The sequence below is a fragment of the Oncorhynchus masou genome, chromosome 8 (assembly GCF_036934945.1).
Source record: "Oncorhynchus masou masou isolate Uvic2021 chromosome 8, UVic_Omas_1.1, whole genome shotgun sequence".
NCBI classification, from domain to species: domain Eukaryota; kingdom Metazoa; phylum Chordata; class Actinopteri; order Salmoniformes; family Salmonidae; genus Oncorhynchus; species Oncorhynchus masou.
The window spans coordinates 37,243,767-37,264,898 of NC_088219.1; the positions used below are offsets into that span (position 1 = coordinate 37,243,767).

Here is a 21,132-nt window from a genome sequence, read left to right on the forward strand (position 1 = left end):
TGTCAGCATTATCAAAGCTACAACCAATTTTGGAGCAAACTGCTGCTCCCAAATCGTATTCTGATGGGAGTTGTATTATTAACATGGCTAACAACCGCTATGAGAGAAGTTATATTATGTGGCTAGCTAGCTAGCATTAGCCATGTTTGGTGGTCAATGAAACAGAGCTAGCTTACCAGCTGAGCTAGCAAACAATGTAACAAAAATATAATTTCAGATTAGAAAAATGTATTATACATTTCAGGAATCACATTAGCAAGTACACCTGGTTCATTGTTAAATTATTTAGCCAAATTATTCCCCACTGCCCTCACTGGCTTTCATGGAGCTCTGCAATTGGTTGGTCAAAATTCTGGGCCTTAGCGAAGGGTCAATTAGAACTGAGTTGATAGCCCATAGCGTTCCAAAGTTCGAGCTAAATGTCTGATGGCACCGGCCCCTATATCAGCCGCCATCTTAGGTCGTACCAGTATGTCAGAATCAGTAGAGGCTGCTGAGGGGAGGACATCTCATGACAATGGCTGGAACGCAGCAAATGGAATAGCATCAAACCATGTGTTTGATGTATTTGATACCTTTCCATTAATTCCGCTCCAGTCATTGCCACAAGCCCTTCTCCCCAATTAAGGTGCCACCAACCTCCTGTGGTCATATTAGCGCAATTGCAAATTTCTCAGCCTCAGGATCACAGAAACACAACATTGAAATATAGCTGCTAGCAGCAATTAACGGGGTTCACGGGATGACAGAAAGGACACAAGATTAGTTGGATAATAAAGCAAGCACTCTATCAGGTCAGAACTATCTTCATTTATGTGCAATCAGTGAAGTCATTGCCATGTTTATCTCTCAATACCACAAGGATGATGCATGTGATGTTAGTCTAGTGCTGTAGGTTCGTTATCTTTGAGTGTAGAAGGTAAATAATTCTTAAGTCATTACTTAATGTATTGAGTTAATATAATATATAGCCAAGTTATTATTACTCATTGTGTAGTTATCCCTTTTTTATGATTATTGTTCTATTATTTCTCATAAGTAAGCATTTCACTGTTAGTCTACACCTGTTCTTCACAAAACATGTCACAAATAACATTTGATTGTTTTATTTGATTTGATAACATTTCACTATAAATGTGTGAACATTTTAAAATACTGAACATTGTTTTGTCATACCAGTGGTATACAGGTATTATTTACCACGGCTGTCAGCCAATCAGCATTCAGCGTTCGAACCACCCAATTTATAATACTTGTTTTAGCCCAAAATGTCAGTTTACACACTTTATAATAAAACAAATCATGGAATAATCAGCACCTTGGTCAGCTCCTCCGCGTAGCGACCTCGCATGCGCAGTTTTGCTGTCACGACTGTCTGCTCCAACTCCAATCCAGAGGTAAACATGGCGTTGAAGGTGCTGAAGGGAATGGTCAGCGGAGCTGTTAACGAGCTCTCATCAGCCGTTACCGGCAACAAGACGGCTGCCTCCCGGGAGCAAGTCCTGGCCGTTAAACGCGACTACATCTCCCAGCCGCGCCTGAGTGAGTTATTAGCTGTCGTGCCCGGTAAACCGGAGAATAACGCAGGAACGGAGGGGCTAGACAGACAGCCCGATAGGAGATAACGTTGCGCATTCTGCGGCAAGTGATGATGACTAATAGTAGTATTCAGGGGAATCGATTGCTATTGAAACGCATTTGTATCATATGTTGCTGGGAAATATACCTTTCTCATATCCTAATGAATGAAAATAAATCGAATTTCACCATCACCCCCTCAAAATGTTTTGCAGCAGTTGCATGACTTGCAGCTTCTTACTACAACGGGTGTGAGCAGTGTGTGAGTAACTCTGCTCTCTGTTTGTAGCCTATAAGACAGTGTCTGGAGTGAACGGGCCTCTCGTGATTCTGGACCAGGTGAAGGTGAGCGATCACAGATTAGTACATCTTCAAATCAACATATTGTATTAAAACACAGCCAGGCTCTGACCAGCGTGTTATTCAGTTTCCCAGGTGACCCTGTGTGTGTGTGTGTTTGTGAGACAGTTCCCCAGGTATGCAGAGATCGTCCACCTGACCCTGCCAGATGGAACCAAGAGGAGTGGCCAGGTGTTGGAGGTTACAGGGTCTAAAGCCGTGGTGCAGGTCAGTGTGTCTGTGTGTGACTTGCCCATCATGTCTCAAAATCCTACAACTCAGAGCCCTGTGTTAACTGTCCCTTTGCGTGTGTGTGCGTGCGTGTGTGTGCATGTTTGTGGGTGTGTGTAGGTGTTTGAGGGGACATCAGGTATTGATGCTAAGAAGACCAGCTGTGAGTTTACAGGAGACATCCTGCGCACCCCTGTCTCTGAAGATATGCTGGGTACGGCACTTAGGGACTGTATGTTATTTATAATGAGGGATACCTGGAGAAAATCTGACCTCTGAAGTGAGGTCAGATATTCCCCTATACCCAAAATATAGATAAAAACAAAGTGGATAGCAGAGAACATGCCTATCATTTACCCTCACACCTAGGACAGACAGACCAGACCCTTTGATATGACGTTTTAGAAACTGTTCTTCATTTTGTAACATTACATGGCAACGTAGCCAGAAGGACAAGGGTAAGGGGTGAAGAGATCTCCATTATTGTAAAAGCACCGAATGAACCTACCATCTTATTTGCGGTCCAAGAAAAAAATATCAATTTAAAAACGCATTTGATACAATTCTGTCATTTTACATGACTGCAGAATCTGTTTTTAATACCACATCAGAGCATGACAACGAATAAGCGCACACTGCAGCAACAGAGACGTTAATTTTTTTTTTATATACAGTGGGGCAAAAAAGTATTTAGACAGCCACCAATTGTGCAAGTTCTCCCACTTAAAAAGGTGAGAGAGGCCTGTCATTTTCATCATAGGTACACTTCAACTATGACAGACAAAATGAGAGGCTCCTCTGTCCTCCACTCGTTACCTGCATTAATGGCACCTGTTTGAACTTGTTATCAGTATAAAAGACACCTGTCCACAACCTCAAACAGTCACACTCCAAACTCCACTATGGCCAAGACCAAAGAGCTGTCAAAGGACACCAGAAACAAAATTGTAGACCTGCACCAGGCTGGGAAGACTGAATCTGCAATAGGTAAGCAGCTTGGTTTGAAGAAATCAACTGTGGGAGCAATTATTAGGAAATGGAAGACGTACACTACCACTGATAATCTTCCTCGATCTGGGGCTCCACGCAAGATCTCATCCCATGGGGTCAAAATGATCACAAGAATGGTGAGCAAAAATCCCAGAACCACACGGGGGGACCTAGTGAATGACCTGCAGAGAGCTGGGACCAAGGTAACAAAGCCTACCATCAGTAACACACTACGCCGCCAGGGACTCAAATCCTGCAGTGCTAGACGTGTCCCCCTGCTTAAGCCAGTACAAGTCCAGGCCCGTCTGAAGTTTGCTAGAGAGCATTTGGATGATCCAGAAGAAGATTGGGAGAATGTCATATGGTCAGATGAAACCAAAATATAACTTTTTGGTAAAAACTCAACTCGTCGTGTTTGGAGGACAAAGAATGCTGAGTTGCATCCAAATAACACCATACCTACTGTGAAGCATGGGGGTGGAAACATCATGCTTTGGGGCTGTTTTTCTGCAAAGGGACCAGGATGACTGATCCGTGTAAAGGAAAGAATGAATGGGGCCATGTATCGTGAGATTTTGAGTGAAAACCTCCTTCCATCAGCAAGAGCATTGAAGATGAAATGTGGCTGGGTCTTTCAGCATGACAATGATTCCAAACACACCACCCGGGCAACGAAGGAGTGGCTTTGTAAGAAGCATTTCAAGGTCCTGGAGTGGCCTAGCCAGTCTCCAGATCTCAACCCCATAGAAAATCTTTGGAGGGAGTAGAAAGTCCGTGTTGCCCATCAACAGCCCCAAAACATCACTGCTCTAGAAGAGATCTGCATGGAGGAATGGGCCAAAATACCAGCAACAGTGTGTGAAAACCTTGTGAAGACTTACAGAAAACGTTTGACCTCTGTCATTGCCAACAAAGGGTATATAACAAAGTATTGGGATAACCTTTTGTTATTGACCAAATACTTATTTTCCACCATAATTTGCAAATAAATTCATTAAAAATCCTACAATGTGATTTTCTGGATTTTCTTTCCTCATTTTGTCTGTCATAGTTGAAGTGTACCAACGATGAAAATTACAGGCATCTCTCATAATTTTAAGTGGGAGAACTTGCACAATTGGTGGCTGACTAAATACTTTTTTGCCCCACTGTATGTTATTGTTAAAAAAAAGAGGGTAGTCTAAGTTTGGAACAGTGGTACAGTTGTCGATCAACTGTAAAAATTGAGCGCAACAGAACCAATGACATCTGAAGTATCTGATCATCATCAAAACATTTGAGAAAAAGCCATTTGTTTATTAAAACAGCAGCCGCATATCATCAGGTATGCGCTTGTAACATTTTGTCATTTGGAAACCTGTCCTTTTTCTAATTTATTATACTTTATTCTATGATATTGTTGTTACAAAATAGATTTGTGTTGACTGTGAAATATAAGAGCATTTGCTAGTCTAAATGAACTTGCGTAGGTCACTGCATGATCCTCAAACCAAAGACTGGCCAAACGCATATTTCTTCAAGTGAATTCAAAAGGCACTGTAGAATTATTGTTTAGCATAATAAGACTATTTTGTCTAATTACTATCTAATTCTAAGTAATTAGTTAACATTTTATACAGCCTAAATGTCAAAATCATGTTGTTGATCTGTTGTTGAAATGCTGAGCGCTCCTGCCAGCCTGTTGTGTGTAACAAATGCTTCACAATTGATTTTTTTTTAAATGGCATTGCGTACTAAAGCTTAGTTATAGATCGCTTTATATAAAATCTTAAGAGGTAAGCCTATGCTTTTGGCCTTTTTCTTTAACAAAGGCCCCAATACCCTCACATACCCCCTCAATTCTAGCCCTGATTTTAACTTAGCACACCAAGCCATTCAAGTTGCAACATTTACTAACACTAGCTAGGTTTCCATGTAAAGTGTTGGTCCCATGTTTCATGAGCTGAAATAGAAGATCCCAGAAATGTTCCATGTGAACAAAAAGCTTTTTTCTCTCATATTTGGTGCACAAATTTGTTTACTACCTTGTTAGCGAGCCTTTCTCCTTTGCCAATATAATCCGTAGCATATCAAGATGCCGATTAGCAGAATGAACATTACACAGGTGCACCTTGTGCTGGGGACAATAAAAGGCCACTCTAAAATGTTCAGTTTTGTCACACAACACAATGCCACAGATGTCTCAAGTTTTGAGGGAGCGTGCAATTGACATGCTGACTGCAGGAATGTCCACCAGAGCTGTTGCCAGAGAATGTTCTGTTAATTTCTATACCATACACGTCGTTTTAGAGAATTTGGCAGTACCTCCAACTGGCCTTATAACCACAGATCACGTGTAACCACTCACCTGCGGGTCGTCTGAGACCAGCCACCCGGACAGCTGATGAAACTGTGGGTTTTCACATACGAAGAATTTCTGCACAAACTGTCACAAACCGTCTCAGGGAAGCTCATCTGTGTGCTCGTGGTCCTCACCAGGTTCTTGATCTGACTGCAGTTTGGCATCATAACCGACTTCAGTGGGCAAAGGATCACCTTCTATGGCCATTGGCTCGCTGGAGAAGTGTGCTCTTCACAGATTCATCCCGGTTTCAACTGTACCGTGCAGATGGCAGCGTGTATGGAGTTGTGTGGGCGAGTGGTTTTCTGATGTCAACGTTGTGAACAGAGTGCCCCGTTGTGGTGGTGGTGGGGTTATGGTATGGGTAGGCATAAGCTACACACCACGAAAGACAACTGCATTTTATCAATGGCAATTTGAATGCAAAGAGATTCCGTGATGAGATCCTGAAGTCCATTGTTGTGCCATTCATCTGCCGCCATCACCTCAGGTTTCAGCATGATAATGCATGGCCCCATGGCGCAAGGAACTATACACAATTCCTGGAAGCTGAAAATGTCCCAGTTCTTCCTTGGGCTGCATACTCACCAGACATGTCACCCATTGAGCATGTTTGGGATGCTTTGGATCGACGTGCACGACAGCGTGTTCCAGTTCTCACCAATATCCAGCAACTTTGCACAGCTATTTTAAGAGGAGAGGAACAACATTCCACAGGCCACAGTCAACAGCCTGATCAACTCTATGTGAAGGAGATTTGTTGCGCTGCATGAGTCAAATGGTGTCCCCCAGATACTGACTGGTTTTCTGATCCACGCCCCAACCTTTTTTTAAGGTATCTGTGACCAACAGATGCATTTCTGTATTCCTGGTCATGTGAAATCCATAGATTAGGGCCTAATGAATTTATTTCAATTGACGGATTTCCTCATATGAACTGTAACTTGGGCCTACCATAGGGCGGCGCACAATTGGCCCAGTGTCATCCGGGTTAGGGGATGGTTTGACTGGGGGGGCTTTACTTGGCTCATCGCGCTCTAGCGACTCCTTGTGGCGGGTTTCCTCCGACACATTGGTGCAGATGGCTTCTGGGTTAAGCGGGCGGGTGTTAAGAAGCGCGATTAGGCGGATCATGTTTTGGAGGACGCATGACTCAACTTCACCTCCTGAGCCCGTTGGGGAGTTGAAGCAATGAGACAAGATCACATTTTTGGGGGAAAGGGGGTAATATTCAAACAAACAAACAAAATCTGTAAAATCTTTGAAAATGTTGCATGTTGCGTTTATATTTTTGTTAATTGAAAATATTAGCATTTCCCCACCAACATGTTTCCACCAATGGACTTGTTGCGAATAAATATCAATGCTTGATGACTTACAGTGCCTTTGGAAAGGATTCAGACTCCCTGACTTTTTCCAAATTTTGTTACGTTACAGCCTTATTCTAAAAGTGATTAAATCTATACACAATATCCCATAATGACTAAGCAAAAAAGTTTAAAAAAAAGGCTCCAACAGAGAGCACTCTTGTTGTTAATAGCCTAAAATGTAATTAAAATGAGTGAATGAGGCCTTCTGGAATTAGCTGACTTTCAGCGTCCATTGCTTGTCCATCTCCACTGCAGCCGCTTCATAGTACAATAAGTGATGTAAATTACTCGAATATGGCTCATTGTGAGATCAATAACGCTAATAAATAGCTTCATTATGGGCAATGAAACATGTTGTTTTTTATTCAAATCAATTGTAGCAGTAGCAAACGTACCTCCGGTCCTCCTCCTCGTCTTCGCTTTCAAACTGAACATTTTGGACAAATACAGCATTATTTTCTGGAAGAAGCCTTTGACTCACGTCCTTAATTGCCACCGGTGCACAGCACAGCCATCGGTTTGGTAGCACAAAAGGGGTTTGCATCAGCAAGAACAGGGCAGGCCAGGGCTTATGATTGGGATAGCCTATCTATTGTGGTGTGTAATGCAGTGTAGTTTCATATACACCATCCCAGTGCTTCTCCCAGCATGCTCTTCGTATAGCCTACTACGGTATAGGCTATGGATCATTTGATTGAGACCACACTTGGCACACTTGCCATTGCACGCCCAGCAGAGAATCACCTATGAGGGGCAGTATCGGGCACACATCGAGTTATAATAAGCAACTCATTCTCAAACACTGAGCAATACGACATTTAATCGATTACAAATGACATGACCCTCCCCCATTTTCCTCCGGGTAACAATTATGTAATTTCGACCTCTCCCTCACTGTAAATGTTTTGCTGTTGTTGTATACACACACACAGTAACACACGTTAAGAACAGTCAATCTGAACCTGTGTGTGTTGGTGTGCATGCCTGTGCGTGTGTATGGGCATTTCTGTTTGCAGGTCGCGTGTTTAATGGATCAGGCAAGCCCATTGACAAAGGCCCCACAGTGATGGCAGAAGACTACCTGGACATCATGGGTACACGTCTAGAGTTATAGATTGAGAGATGAATATAACGATAGAGAGTATTGTTTCTTTTTTGAGGAGATAATAACGTGTGTGTGTGTGTGTGTGCGTGTGTGCGGACGTGCTCGTGTGTCCAGGCCAGCCTATCAACCCTCAGTGTCGTATCTACCCGGAGGAGATGATCCAGACAGGGATCTCTGCTATAGACGGCATGAACAGCATCGCTAGGGGGCAGAAAATACCCATCTTCTCTGCTGCAGGACTGCCACACAATGAGGTACGCACACACTCCCTGCCTCCGTTAACCACCATCCTCAGCATTAAGAGCTGTGTGAATGGCCTGGCAATTTGTGTGAAGGTATTGAAGTAGCACATCCATAGGGTCTAGTGCTGATTAAACCCACTAATGAAATTGATTCATTAATTTGTATCATTTTCTTTTAATTAGTTCAGTTTGATTAAATGGGAAATGAGCTTTGAGGCTCTCCTCCAAGGAAGGAAACAGTTGTTTTTTCATATCCTGCAGCGTGTTTCTATCTTTTGCCCACACTCTTCTCCTCTGTCTCTCCCCCCCCCCCTCTCTCTCTTTCTCTCTCTCTCTGTGTAGATAGCGGCTCAGATCTGTCGTCAGGCAGGCCTGGTGAGGAAGTCTAAAGATGTGATGGACTACAGTGATGACAACTTCGCTATCGTCTTCGCCGCAATGGGGGTGAGACACATGGTTACACGCACATGACCCCTTAAAGGGCCAAAAGCTGAGGGATAGGCCTGGAGAAATGTATCCCCTCTCAAATTCATAGACCGAGTAATGGATGCAAGGACTGACCATCCATGATATCACATGTATATTTTAAAGCATGTTTTGAGGCTATTCAGTGTTTGTCTAGATTTACAATGTTTACAAGTCAAACAAGCTTATATTTGTTGTTCTGACCGGATGTGACAGTTGAACTAAGCTCATGAGGCATTTATAAGTTATATTCTTCCAGAAACAATGGATACATATTATACATTTCTAAGTTTAATAAAAGTATGTAACAACTGCAGATTGACTCTTTAAAACAGCGGTTCTTAAAGTAGGGGTTGCGACCCCGGGAGAATTTCCAACCCTGCCCCAAAAATGTTTTTATTAATATACGGTACCACCTTTTCATTCAAGGGTTTTCTTTATTTTAACTATTAATAGTGAACACATCAAAAATATGAAATAACACACATGGAATAATGTTAGTAATCCCAAAAAGTGTTTTATATTTGACCAAATAAGGCTTCTGTATATCTTCTGTATACCACCCCTACCTTGTCACAGCGCAACTGATTGGCTCAAACACATTAAGAAGGAAAAAACTTCCACAAATTGACTTTGAACAATGCAGGCCTGTTAATTGAAATGCATTCCAGGTGACTACCTCATGAAGCTGGTTGAGAGAATGCCAAGTGTGTGTGAAGCTGTCTTAAAGGCAAAGGGTGGCTACTTTGAAGAATCTCAAATATAAAATATGTTTTGATTTGTTTAACACTTTTTTTGTTACAACATGTTTCCATATGTGTTATTTCATAGTTTTGATGTCTTCACTATCATTCTACAATGTAGAACATTTTGCAAGTCAATGTAGAAAATAGTTAAATAAAGAAAAACCCTTGAATGAGTAGGTGTTTCCAAACTGTTGACTGGGACTGTATATATCGTCTTTATCCCAAAATCATTGTAATGTGGTTGACCTTAAAAATCTAAATGAAAGTTAGATGCTGTGACACCCTGTGGAGATTGGGCCTGAGTGATCAGGTTACTGTAAACTTGGTATTGTTGGACTGGACAATGGTGGTTGGTTTTACACATCTTCAGATGTTATAAATTAAATGAAGGCCTGTTGTTCCTTCTCTCATCCTGTATCCTGTCCATTTGAAGGTTATACGATCAATTCAACATTTCTAGGACTCTGGTCTAGTAGGCATCTCTTTGTTCACGCTTTGTCTTATATGTTAACTGAGGATCTATACCCTCAGAATTATGCTTTGTTAATGTTAGTATTGCCTTGCAACTTAAGTTGCGAATTGTGAATCCAATTGTTTTGCAAGTAATGAAATGACACTTGCTTTGATATTCACTTCTCATAATGTTTATTCTAATTTTAAAGAGATTTTACGAGTGAGGCACACTATATATACAGAAGTATGTGGACACCCCTTCAAATGAGTGGATTCGGCTATTTCAACCACACCCGTTGCTATATATACAGAAGTATGTGGACACCCCTTCAAATGAGTGGATTCGGCTATTTCAACCACACCCGTTGCTAACAGGTGTATAAAATCGACCACACCGCCATGCAATCTCCTTAGACAAACATTAGCAGTAGAATGGCCTTACTGAAGAGCTCAGTGACTTTCAACGTGGCACCGTCATAGGATGACACCTTTCTAACAAGTCAGTTCGTATAATTTCTGCCCTGCTAGAGCTGCCCGGTCAACTGTAAGTGCTGTTATTGTGAAGTGGAAACGTCTAGGAGCAAAAATGGCTCAGCCGCGAAGTGGTAGGCCACACAAGCTTACAGAATGGGGACGCCAAGAGCTGAAGCACGTAGTGTGTAAAAAATCTCTGTCCTCGGTTGCAACATTCACTACCGAGTTCCAAAGTGCCTCTGAAAGCAACGTCAGTACAAGAACTGTTTGTCGGGAGCTTCATGAAATGGGTTTCCATGGCCGAGCAGGCGCACACAAGCCTAATATCACCATGCGCAATGCCAAGCGTCGGCTGGAGTGGTGTAAAGTTCACCGCCATTGGACTCTGGAGCAGTGAAAACGCGTTCTCTGGAGTGATGAATCACACTTCACCATTTGGCTGTTGGATGGACTTTTCTGGGTTTGGCGGATGCCAGGAGAACGCCACCTGCCCAAATGCATAGTGCAACTGTAAAGTTTGGTGGAGGAGGAATAATGGTTGTCATGGTTCGGGCTCGGCCCTTTAGTTCCAGTGAAGGGAAATCTTAACGCTACAGCATACAATGACATTTTAGACAATTCTGTGCTTCCATCTTTGTGGCAACAGTTTGGGGAAGGCACTTTCCTGTTTCAGCAGGACAATGCCCCCGTGCACAAACCGAGATCCATGCAGAAATTGTTTGTCGAGATTGGTGTGGAAGAACTTGACTGACCTGCACAGAGCCCTGACTGCGAGCCAGGCCTTAATGTCCAACATTGGTGTCCGACCTCACTAATACTCTTGTGGCTGAATGGAAGCATGTCCCAGCAGCAATGTTCCAACATCTAGTTGAAAGCCTTCCCAGAATAGTGGAGGCTGTTATAGCAGCAAAGGGGGGGGGGGGGGGGGGCAACTCCATATTAATGCCCATGATTTTGGAATGAGATGTTCGACAAGCTGGTGTCCACATACTTTTGTTGATGTAGTGTATACATAATATACACATATCAAATATTACCCCACTACAGGGGGACTGTTTTGTTATTATTTCAATTAAGGATTCCAGCTTTAAACTTTGACCTCCAACCCTTGACTCCAGGTCAACATGGAGACAGCTCGGTTCTTCAAGTCAGACTTTGAGGAGAATGGTTCCATGGACAACGTCTGTCTGTTCCTCAACCTGGCCAACGACCCCACGTAGGTCACTTCTAACCTTTAACCTCTACCCTCATCTCACCTGCTCCTCAACCTGTCCAATTAACCTTCATTGCAGGGTTTTCATTAGCTGGTAATTGCCTGTTTTTGGGCAATATCTTTTGTTGTTGTAGCTGATAAATAGAATTGTTGCCAACCAAATTGACCGGGATAAAAAACAATCCCATTGAAAAGTATTATTTTTTATTAATTGATGGAAATATCAGTTGATGTAAATACAGTTGACTGTCGTGCTTATAGGTTAATTAGCTACATTTAGTGGAATAATTGGGGCGTGTGCATTTTCGTGAGTCATCATATATCTTATTTATCACACGTCTCGACATATCGAGCTAATTTTGAGAGGAATATCACGAGTCCTCAGCGAGTTGCTGCTGGAGTGAAATGTGCTTTTCATTGTGCAACAATTCTAACTGTAATTGCGTTTTGATGTCCATGGGTAAAAAGAGCTCTTGATATGAGCGTCGGCTAAATGTTTAGAATGGTGTTTTCCTGCTAATTGCATTTTGGGAAATGTTTGAAAATGACGTTTTATTGGCTACTTCATTACATGTTCTGTTAACCTTTATTTAACAAGTCAGTTAAGAATTGACCGGCCAACGCTTGTCCAATTGTGCACGGCCGGTTGTGAAACAGCCTGGATTCGAACCAGGGTGCCTGTAGTGACGCCTCTAGCACCGAGATGCAGTGCCTTAGACCGCTGCACCACTGTTAAGATGAACTCCCATAGTGTAAATGTGATTCCTGTCCTTCTGAGCGCTGGGGGTGGACACCCTCATGCATGGGTCGGCAAACAGGCAAAACTCGTTTTTTTTTACTGTATAACCACCAGGAATTCATTACATCGGTAATCTGTTCCCAAGTATAAAAAAATATACATATGTCATTGTGTCTCAATGTAATCAATGTTTTTTTATTTTCTAATACAATCTATTTTTGGGCCAAGTTGTGGTCAATTTGCAGTGTACAAATGATGAGAATTATATTCCGCCTCCGACCATCTCTTCCGGATCGTCCCACCGCACAATCTAGTTGCCTACCCCTGCCCTAATGGGTTAGTCACCCTATGCATATGTGTCCAGTAAATTTCTCAAATGGCCAGTAAATTAAAATCTGCCCAGTCATGTTGTCCGGCGCCACATTTTCCTAACGGAAACCATGCTTCATTGGTGACCTCTCACCTCTTGCCTTGAAGATCTTACCCTCTCCCCGTCTCTCTGCAGTATAGAGCGTATCATCACGCCCCGCCTAGCTCTGACATCAGCAGAGTATCTGGCCTACCAGTGTGAGAAGCACGTCCTTGTCATCCTGACTGACATGAGCTCCTACGCAGAGGCACTACGAGAGGTATAACACACACACACACACACACACACACACACACACACACACACACACACCACACACACACACACACACACACACACACACACACACACACACACACACACACACACACACACACTGAGGTGCTACGAGAGGTATAACACACACACACACGCTGAGGTGCTACGAGAGGTATAACACACACACACACGCTGAGGTGCTACGAGAGGTATAACACACACACACACACTCTGAGGTGCTACGAGAGGTATAACACACACACACACTCTGAGGTGCTACGAGAGGTATAACACACACACACACGCTGAGGTGCTACGAGAGGTATAACACACACACGCTGAGGTGCTACGAGAGGTATAACACACACACACACTCTGAGGTGCTACGAGAGGTATAACACACACACACACGCTGAGGTGCTACGAGAGGTATAACACACACACACACGCTGAGGTGCTACGAGAGGTATAACACACACACACACACGCTGAGGTGCTACGAGAGGTATAACACACACACACGCTGAGGTGCTACGAGAGGTATAACACACACACACACACACACACGCTGAGGTGCTACGAGAGGTATAACACACACACACACACGCTGAGGTGCTACGAGAGGTATAACACACACACACACGCTGAGGTGCTACGAGAGGTATAACACACACACACACACACACACACACGCTGAGGTGCTACGAGAGGTATAACACACACACACACACGCTGAGGTGCTACGAGAGGTATAACACACACACACACTCTGAGGTGCTACGAGAGGTATAACACACACACACACGCTGAGGTGCTACGAGAGGTATAACACACACACACACGCTGAGGTGCTACGAGAGGTATAACACACACACACACACTGAGGTGCTACGAGAGGTATAACACACACACACACTCTGAGGTGCTACGAGAGGTATAACACACACACGCTGAGGTGCTACGAGAGGTATAACACACACACACACACACACGCTGAGGTGCTACGAGAGGTATAACACACACACACACACACGCTGAGGTGCTACGAGAGGTATAACACACACACACACACACACACTGAGGTGCTACGAGAGGTATAACACACACACACACACACACACACACACGCTGAGGTGCTACGAGAGGTATAACACACACACACACACACACACACTCTGAGGTGCTACGAGAGGTATAACACACACACACACACACACACACTCTGAGGTGCTACGAGAGGTATAACACACACACACACACGCTGAGGTGCTGAGGTGAGGTGCTACGAGGTATAACACACACACACACTCTGAGGTGCTACGATAACACACACACACACACACACGCTGAGGTGCTACGAGAGGTATAACACACACACACACACACTGAGGTGCTACGAGAGGTATAACACACACACACACACACACACACTCTGAGGTGCTACGAGAGGTATAACACACACACACACACGCTGAGGTGCTACGAGAGCTATAACACACACACACACTCTGAGGTGCTACGAGAGGTATAACACACACACACACTCTGAGGTGCTACGAGAGGTATAACACACACACACACGCTGAGGTGCTACGAGAGGTATAACACACACACACGCTGAGGTGCTACGAGAGGTGAGACATCGCCACAGCAAACATCAACATTATTACACATTAAATCAAAGACAACGAGTAAATGTCACCCCCCACCTCTCAGGTCTCAGCGGCCAGAGAGGAGGTCCCAGGTCGTCGTGGTTTCCCAGGCTACATGTACACTGACCTTGCCACCATCTACGAGAGAGCTGGTCGGGTGGAGGGACGCAACGGCTCTATCACCCAGATCCCTATACTAACTATGCCCAACGATGGTATGTCGATCACCCAGATCCCTATACTAACTATGCCCAACGATGGTATGTTTATCACCCAGATCCCTATACTAACTATTCCCAACGATGGTATGTTTATCACCCAGATCCCTATACTAACTATTCCCAACAATGGTATGTTTATCACCTAGATCCCTATACTAACTATGCCCAACGATGGTATGTTTATCACCTAGATCCCTGTACTAACTATGCCCAACGATGGTATGTCGATCACCCAGATCCCTATACTAACTATTCCCAACGATGGTATGTTTATCACCCAGATCCCTATACTAACTATTCCCAACGATGGTATGTTTATCACCCAGATCCCTATACTAACTATTCCCAACGATGGTATGTTTATCACCTAGATCCCTATACTAACTATGCCCAACGATGGTATGTTTATCACCCAGATCCCTGTACTAACTATGCCCAACGATGGTATGTCGATCACCCAGATCCCTATACTAACTATTCCCAACGATGGTATGTTTATCACCCAGATCCCTATACTAACTATTCCCAACTATGGTATGTTTATCACCTAGATCCCTATACTAACTATGCCCAACGATGGTATGTTTATCACCTAGATCCTTGTACTAACTATGCCCAACGATGGTATGTCGATCACCCAGATCCCTATACTAACTATTCCCAACGATGGTATGTTTATCACCCAGATCCCTATACTAACTATTGCCAATGATGGTATGTTTATCACCTTGATCCCTATACTAACTATGCCCAACGATGGTATGTTTATCACCTAGATCCCTGTACTAACTATGCCCAACGATGGTATGTCGATCACCCAGATCCCTATACTAACTATGCCCCCCAACGATGGTATGTTTATCACCCAGATCCCTATACTAACTATGCCCAACGATGGTATGTTTATCACCTAGATCCCTATACTCACTATGCCCAACGATGGTATGTTTATCACCTAGATCCCTATACTCACTATGCTCAGTGATGGTATGTTTATCACCCAGATCCCTTTACTCACTATTCCCAACAATGATATGTCGATCACCCAGATCCCTACACTCACTATGCCCAGTGATGGTATGTTTATCACCCAGATCCCTACACTCACTATGTCCAGTGATGGTATGTTTATCACCCAGATCCCTATACTCACTATGCCCGGTGATGGTATGTTTATCACCCAGATCCCTATACTCACTATGCCCAGTGATGTTATGTTTATCACCCAGAGCCCTACACTCACTATGCCCAGTGATGGTATGTTTATCACCCAGATCCCTTTACTCACTATGCCCGGTGATAGTATGTTTATCACCCAGATCCCTATACTCACTATGCTCAGTGATGGTATGTTTATCACCCAGATCCCTACACTCACTATGCCCAACGATGGTATGTTTATCACCCAGATCCCTACACTCACTATGCCCAACGATGGTATGTTTATCACCCAGATCCCTACACTCACTATGCCCAACGATGGTATGTTTATCACCCAGATCCCTACACTCACTATGCCCAGTGATGGTATGTCGATCACACATATCCCTTTACCCAACGATGCTGCTGTACACACATGTATTAACATGCTTAACTGACTGCTCAAATATAGACAGTCATTTACTTTCTTCCACTCTCTCTCTCTCTCTCTCTCTCTCTCTCTCATTCTCTCTCTCACTCTTCTCTCTCTCTCTTCTCTCTCTCTCTCTCTCTCTCTCTCTCATTCTCTCTCTCTCTCTCTCTCTCTCTCTCTCTCTCTCTCTCTCTCTCTCTCTCTCTCTCTCTCTCTCTCTCTCAGACATCACTCACCCCATCCCTGATCTGACAGGGTACATCACTGAGGGACAGATCTACGTGGACAGACAACTGCACAACAGACAGGTGACACCACAGAGACACACACAGGAATGTGGCTGTTACCTTCAAAAAGCGCCTCTGGGCATTGGCAGGATTCTAGTGTCTGGCAAATCGATTCTCTCAATTGATGTTGTGATGTTTCCGACTCTCTCCCTCTTCACCCCTCTCTCTCTCTTTCTCTCTCTAGATCTATCCTCCCATCAATGTTCTGCCATCACTGTCTCGTCTGATGAAGTCAGCCATCGGAGAGGGGATGACACGCAAAGACCACTCTGATGTCTCCAACCAGCTGGTATGCATACACACACATACACACACACGCTGCTCAACAACATTAGACACTTCTGCTGGAAATCATCTGTTATTGTGTGTGTGTGTGTAGTATGCGTGTTATGCTATAGGTAAGGACGTGCAGGCGATGAAGGCTGTGGTAGGAGAGGAGGCTCTGACGCCTGATGATCTTCTCTACCTGGAGTTCCTACAGAAGTTTGAGAAGAACTTCATCGCCCAGGGTACACTGGGGCATAGGGGGGAGGGGACGGGAGGACTGTGTGTGTGTGTGTGTGTGTGTGTGTGTGTGTGTGCCTGTCTGCCTGCGTGCGTGCGTGTTTGAGTGTGTGCGCAAGTGTGTAATCTCTCTCGCTCTCTCTCTCTCGCTCTCGCTCTCTCGCTCTCTCTCTCTCTCTCTGTTCCAGGAGCCTATGAGAACAGGACTGTGTTTGAGACACTGGATATCGGCTGGCAGCTGATGAGAATCTTCCCCAAAGAGATGCTGAAGAGAATCCCTCAGAGCACACTGGCAGAGTTCTACCCCCGCTTGAAGTAATGATGACAAACATAGGGATGCATAGTGACACACACAACTCCAACCCTTCCCTCTTGCTCGGCCTCTTTGTAAATGGTGTTGCTGTTGTAACATTGCCAGTAGCTTCTGTACTGTACGCATTATCATAGGCTAGTACTGATACTGTCACACACAGAGGCAACCCCTTACCCGAACAGATAGACCCGTAGAAGTAGAAGATGCAGATGATGGAGACAGTGGTTTCCAAGCCAGAGAGGTTCTCTCTGACCAGCAGAGCCAAATAGCCTGGTAATAGGGTCTGGGATTTTCCCTGGTCAGATCACATGATGGCCTTGGCTGTTAGATGTATTGGATGGATATATGGACGGAAAGGGAGCTGGATGAATAGTGAATGGTCTGTTATAAGTCAGAGGGATGGTATAAGGTGTTTTTAACAGGATGTGTAGGTGTACTTTAGGTGTAGACTAGTGAATATGCAGTGATGATGCATGTGTATGAAAGATGGGCTCAAGGCTAACAGCCTATTTCACTCACATATGATTGTTTACGTTTCTAATGGCCTTTTGTTATGACCACATAAGTTGCCTGTGTGGTGCTCCTAGTGTCTTTTGCATAGATCAGTGCCGTTTCTGCACCGAGTTGACCCAAAAGCTCCCTTAATTCATTGAACTAAAGCCAGAGATACAACACACAAACTGTTGTTATTATTACCTGTTCACTGAGTGCACAAACATTAGGAACGTCTTCCTAATATTGAGTTGCAAACCCCTTTTGCTGTCAGAACAGCCTCAGTTCGTCAGGGCGTGGACGACAAGGTGTCGAAAGCATTCCACAGGGACGCTGGCCCATGTTGACTCATGTTGTCAAGTTGTCCGGATGTCCTTTGGGTGGTGGACATTTCTTGATACACACGAGAAACTGTTGAGCATGAAAAACCCAGCAGCGTTGCAGTTCTTTAAACACTCAGACCGGTGCTCCTGGCACTTACTACCATGCCCCGTTCAAAGGCACTTAAATCTTGTGTCTTGCCCATTCACCCTCTGGATGTCAATTGTCTCAAGACTTAAAAATCATCCTTTTTTAACCTGAATCTTCCCCTAAATCAACAATTATTGAAGTGAATTTAACAAGTGTCATCAATAAGGGATCATAGCTTTCACCTGGATTCACCTGGTCAGTCTGTGTCATGGAAAGTAGCAGGTGTTCCTAATGTTTTGTACGCTCAGTGTATATGTGTCGTCTATATATTTCTCTCTCTATTTCTCTATTGTAGCTGCTCCGTCGACACGCACGCTGTGGTTTAGTGATGACAATGTTGTTATTTACGGTGAAGACTCGAGAGGAGACAGATGTACTGTACTTATGTATGTGTTCCTCCTATATCTTTTGGTAAATGTTCTGTTTCTGGATTTATGGTTAGTGTTGTGTTGGTCTAAATGCAGGCATGACTGCTCAGCTTTCTGGGGTCTGTGCAATAAAGGAATATACACTGCTCCCACTCTCTTCTGTGGTTCCTAGCTCTTTAAGGACGCTGCCACACAGACTTTTGGCATCCGGAACTTACGGATTGAGCCAATGGTTTTTCAGTGGATGTCATCCGTTGATGGATGATGGACAACGGAGACGATCGTCCGACAGAAAACGTACAAATTGTCCGTTTTTTATTTTATGAAACTCTTCCGGAAAGAGTTGAACTTTTGACGGACAAAAAAAACAGACAGTGATGAATGCGTCATGCAGTTTTGTACATCTTCATGCGTGTCTTTGTGGCCGTGGCCTTGCACATACAGTGCACACACGTGCAGTGCGCACACACACACAGTTGCGGAGACAGACAGTCCTCTGTGATAGCAGATGCAGTACAGTAAAAGGCCACAGGGTGGTGCTGTTGAACTGTGTACTAATGTATGTCATAAACTGCTCCCCTCTCTTCAATCAGTGAACCTACCATAGACCTACACCTAATAGGTAGATTGTAATTAATGACAGTTGCTCTCTACTGAACACATGCTGAGAAACAAGCTGGTTTGTTCCTCAGTCCCACTGAGTACAGACAGGATTTAAGGTTAGTGTTTAGGAAGGGAGCAAGGAGAGAAAGGGGAGCGAGAGAGGAGAGATGTGTGCATGACATGCCCTGTAGGCAGAGGGCTGTGTGTTCAACTGTGTCCTCATGCACACAGACAGTTTGTTCTCTCTTGACTCTCTTCTGGCCTTCAAACAGATAATGAACCTAATCTCTCCCTCGCTCTCTCTCTTCTCCCTCCTATGCCAGACTCACACCTTCGCTAAACACCTCTCTGTGGGGCGGAAATAGGCTGTATTTTCCCTGGTGAGGACAGGTGTGAATTTTCTTGTGTCTTTGTGTGTGCATGTGTGCGTGTGTAGGGGGACAGTCGAGTCCTACAGGGAGCTGAATCACTGGATGTAAATCAGCTATACAAGCCGAGCAGAAGAAACACACAAACACACAGCTTGGTGCAAGGGAAGGTCTTTGCGTGGGGTGGCATTTTTAGAGGGCATGTGTGTTTATCATTCCTCAAAGCCTCAGTGTGTCTGCTATGATGACACACACTGTCACATCTCATAGATCACACACACACACACACACACACACACACACACACACACACACACACACACACACACACACACACACACACACACACACACACACACACACACACACACACTCTCACACACACACACACACACACACACACACACACACACACACACACACACACACACACACACACACACCTGTGTGTGTGAGCAGTTTTATTATGCTGAGTGTCACATGCTGTGAGCTTCTCCGTTCTGTCACTTGTATCTTTCTATTAATCAGACGTGTGTGTGTGTGTGTGTGTGTGTGTGTGTGTGTGTGTGTGTGTGTGTATCAATACGTGTTTTTGCCGGGTAAACAAACATATGGTTTCTCTTCTCCACACGCATTGGAATTATTCATGAGCTGTCTGTATGCGATCACAGTCAGATAACACACATAATTGAAGTAATGACGATAGCATAAGGACGTGTGCTGAAGGACACACACGCACACACACACCCACACACACACAAACACCGCTGAAATGGCCTGTATCCAGGCAACTGTGAGAGAGCAGTAGAGTGTGAATGGTAATAGTCAGACGACTATTATTATGTATTTAATCGATATTTAATTGAGCCAACCTTAACCCTTTTCACAGTCTCTATGGGCTTTTTATTGTATCGAAGGGGACACACAATGTGCTGCACAAGAATAGAGGAGAGAAAAGGAGGGCGGAGGAGAGGAAATGAGAGCAGAGGAGAGTAGATGAAAGAGGGAAGGAGAGGACAGAAGAGTAAATTAAATATGAGGAGAGGGGAGGAGAGGACAGGAGAGTAAATGAAAGAGGAGAGGAGAGGAGAGGAGAGGAGAGGAGAGGAGAGGAGAGGAGAGGAGAGGAGAGGAAGGGGGAGGAGGCACGAGAGGAGTGAAAACAAGTGAAGAGGTGAGAGTCTAAAACAATGCCAATTGTTTTAGATCGATTTTACCTTAGGATCGCTGGAGACAAATGTGAAACCAGTCATATGGCAGCAATCTGAAGAATATCAACATATCACATTTTCCACCTTCTACAGTGTAAAACATTTCCTGTAATTTTTACAGAAAATTGCTGGCAGCACAGTAGCCAGTAGGTTAC

At 44.1% G+C, this 21,132-nt stretch overlaps 1 protein-coding gene across 1 annotated transcript; it reads left to right on the forward strand.

The window, feature by feature from the left end:
* Nucleotides 1-1,344: 1,344 nt before the first annotated feature.
* On the forward strand, nt 1,345-18,943 carry LOC135544620 (V-type proton ATPase subunit B, brain isoform). Its single transcript, XM_064972370.1, has 14 exons — nt 1,345-1,542; nt 1,868-1,923; nt 2,047-2,145; nt 2,269-2,362; nt 7,866-7,943; nt 8,069-8,208; nt 8,539-8,640; nt 11,453-11,550; nt 12,792-12,915; nt 14,631-14,781; nt 16,586-16,668; nt 16,832-16,936; nt 17,027-17,156; nt 17,340-18,943. Exons 1-14 carry the CDS (start codon nt 1,350-1,352, stop codon nt 17,468-17,470), a joined length of 1,584 nt encoding a protein of 527 aa, XP_064828442.1. The 5' UTR covers nt 1,345-1,349; the 3' UTR covers nt 17,471-18,943.
* The last annotated feature ends 2,189 nt before the right edge of the window (nt 18,944-21,132 follow it).

Bases quoted from the DNA above. Each gene is read 5' to 3' on its own strand.
- LOC135544620 (XM_064972370.1), top strand. From the start codon at position 1,350: ATGCGCAGTTTTGCTGTCACGACTGTCTGCTCCAACTCCAATCCAGAG. The intron at 1,543-1,867 runs GTGAGTTATTAG...CTCTGTTTGTAG, and splicing joins CATCTCCCAGCCGCGCCTGA to CCTATAAGACAGTGTCTGGA. The intron at 16,669-16,831 runs GTGACACCACAG...TTCTCTCTCTAG, and splicing joins GACAACTGCACAACAGACAG to ATCTATCCTCCCATCAATGT.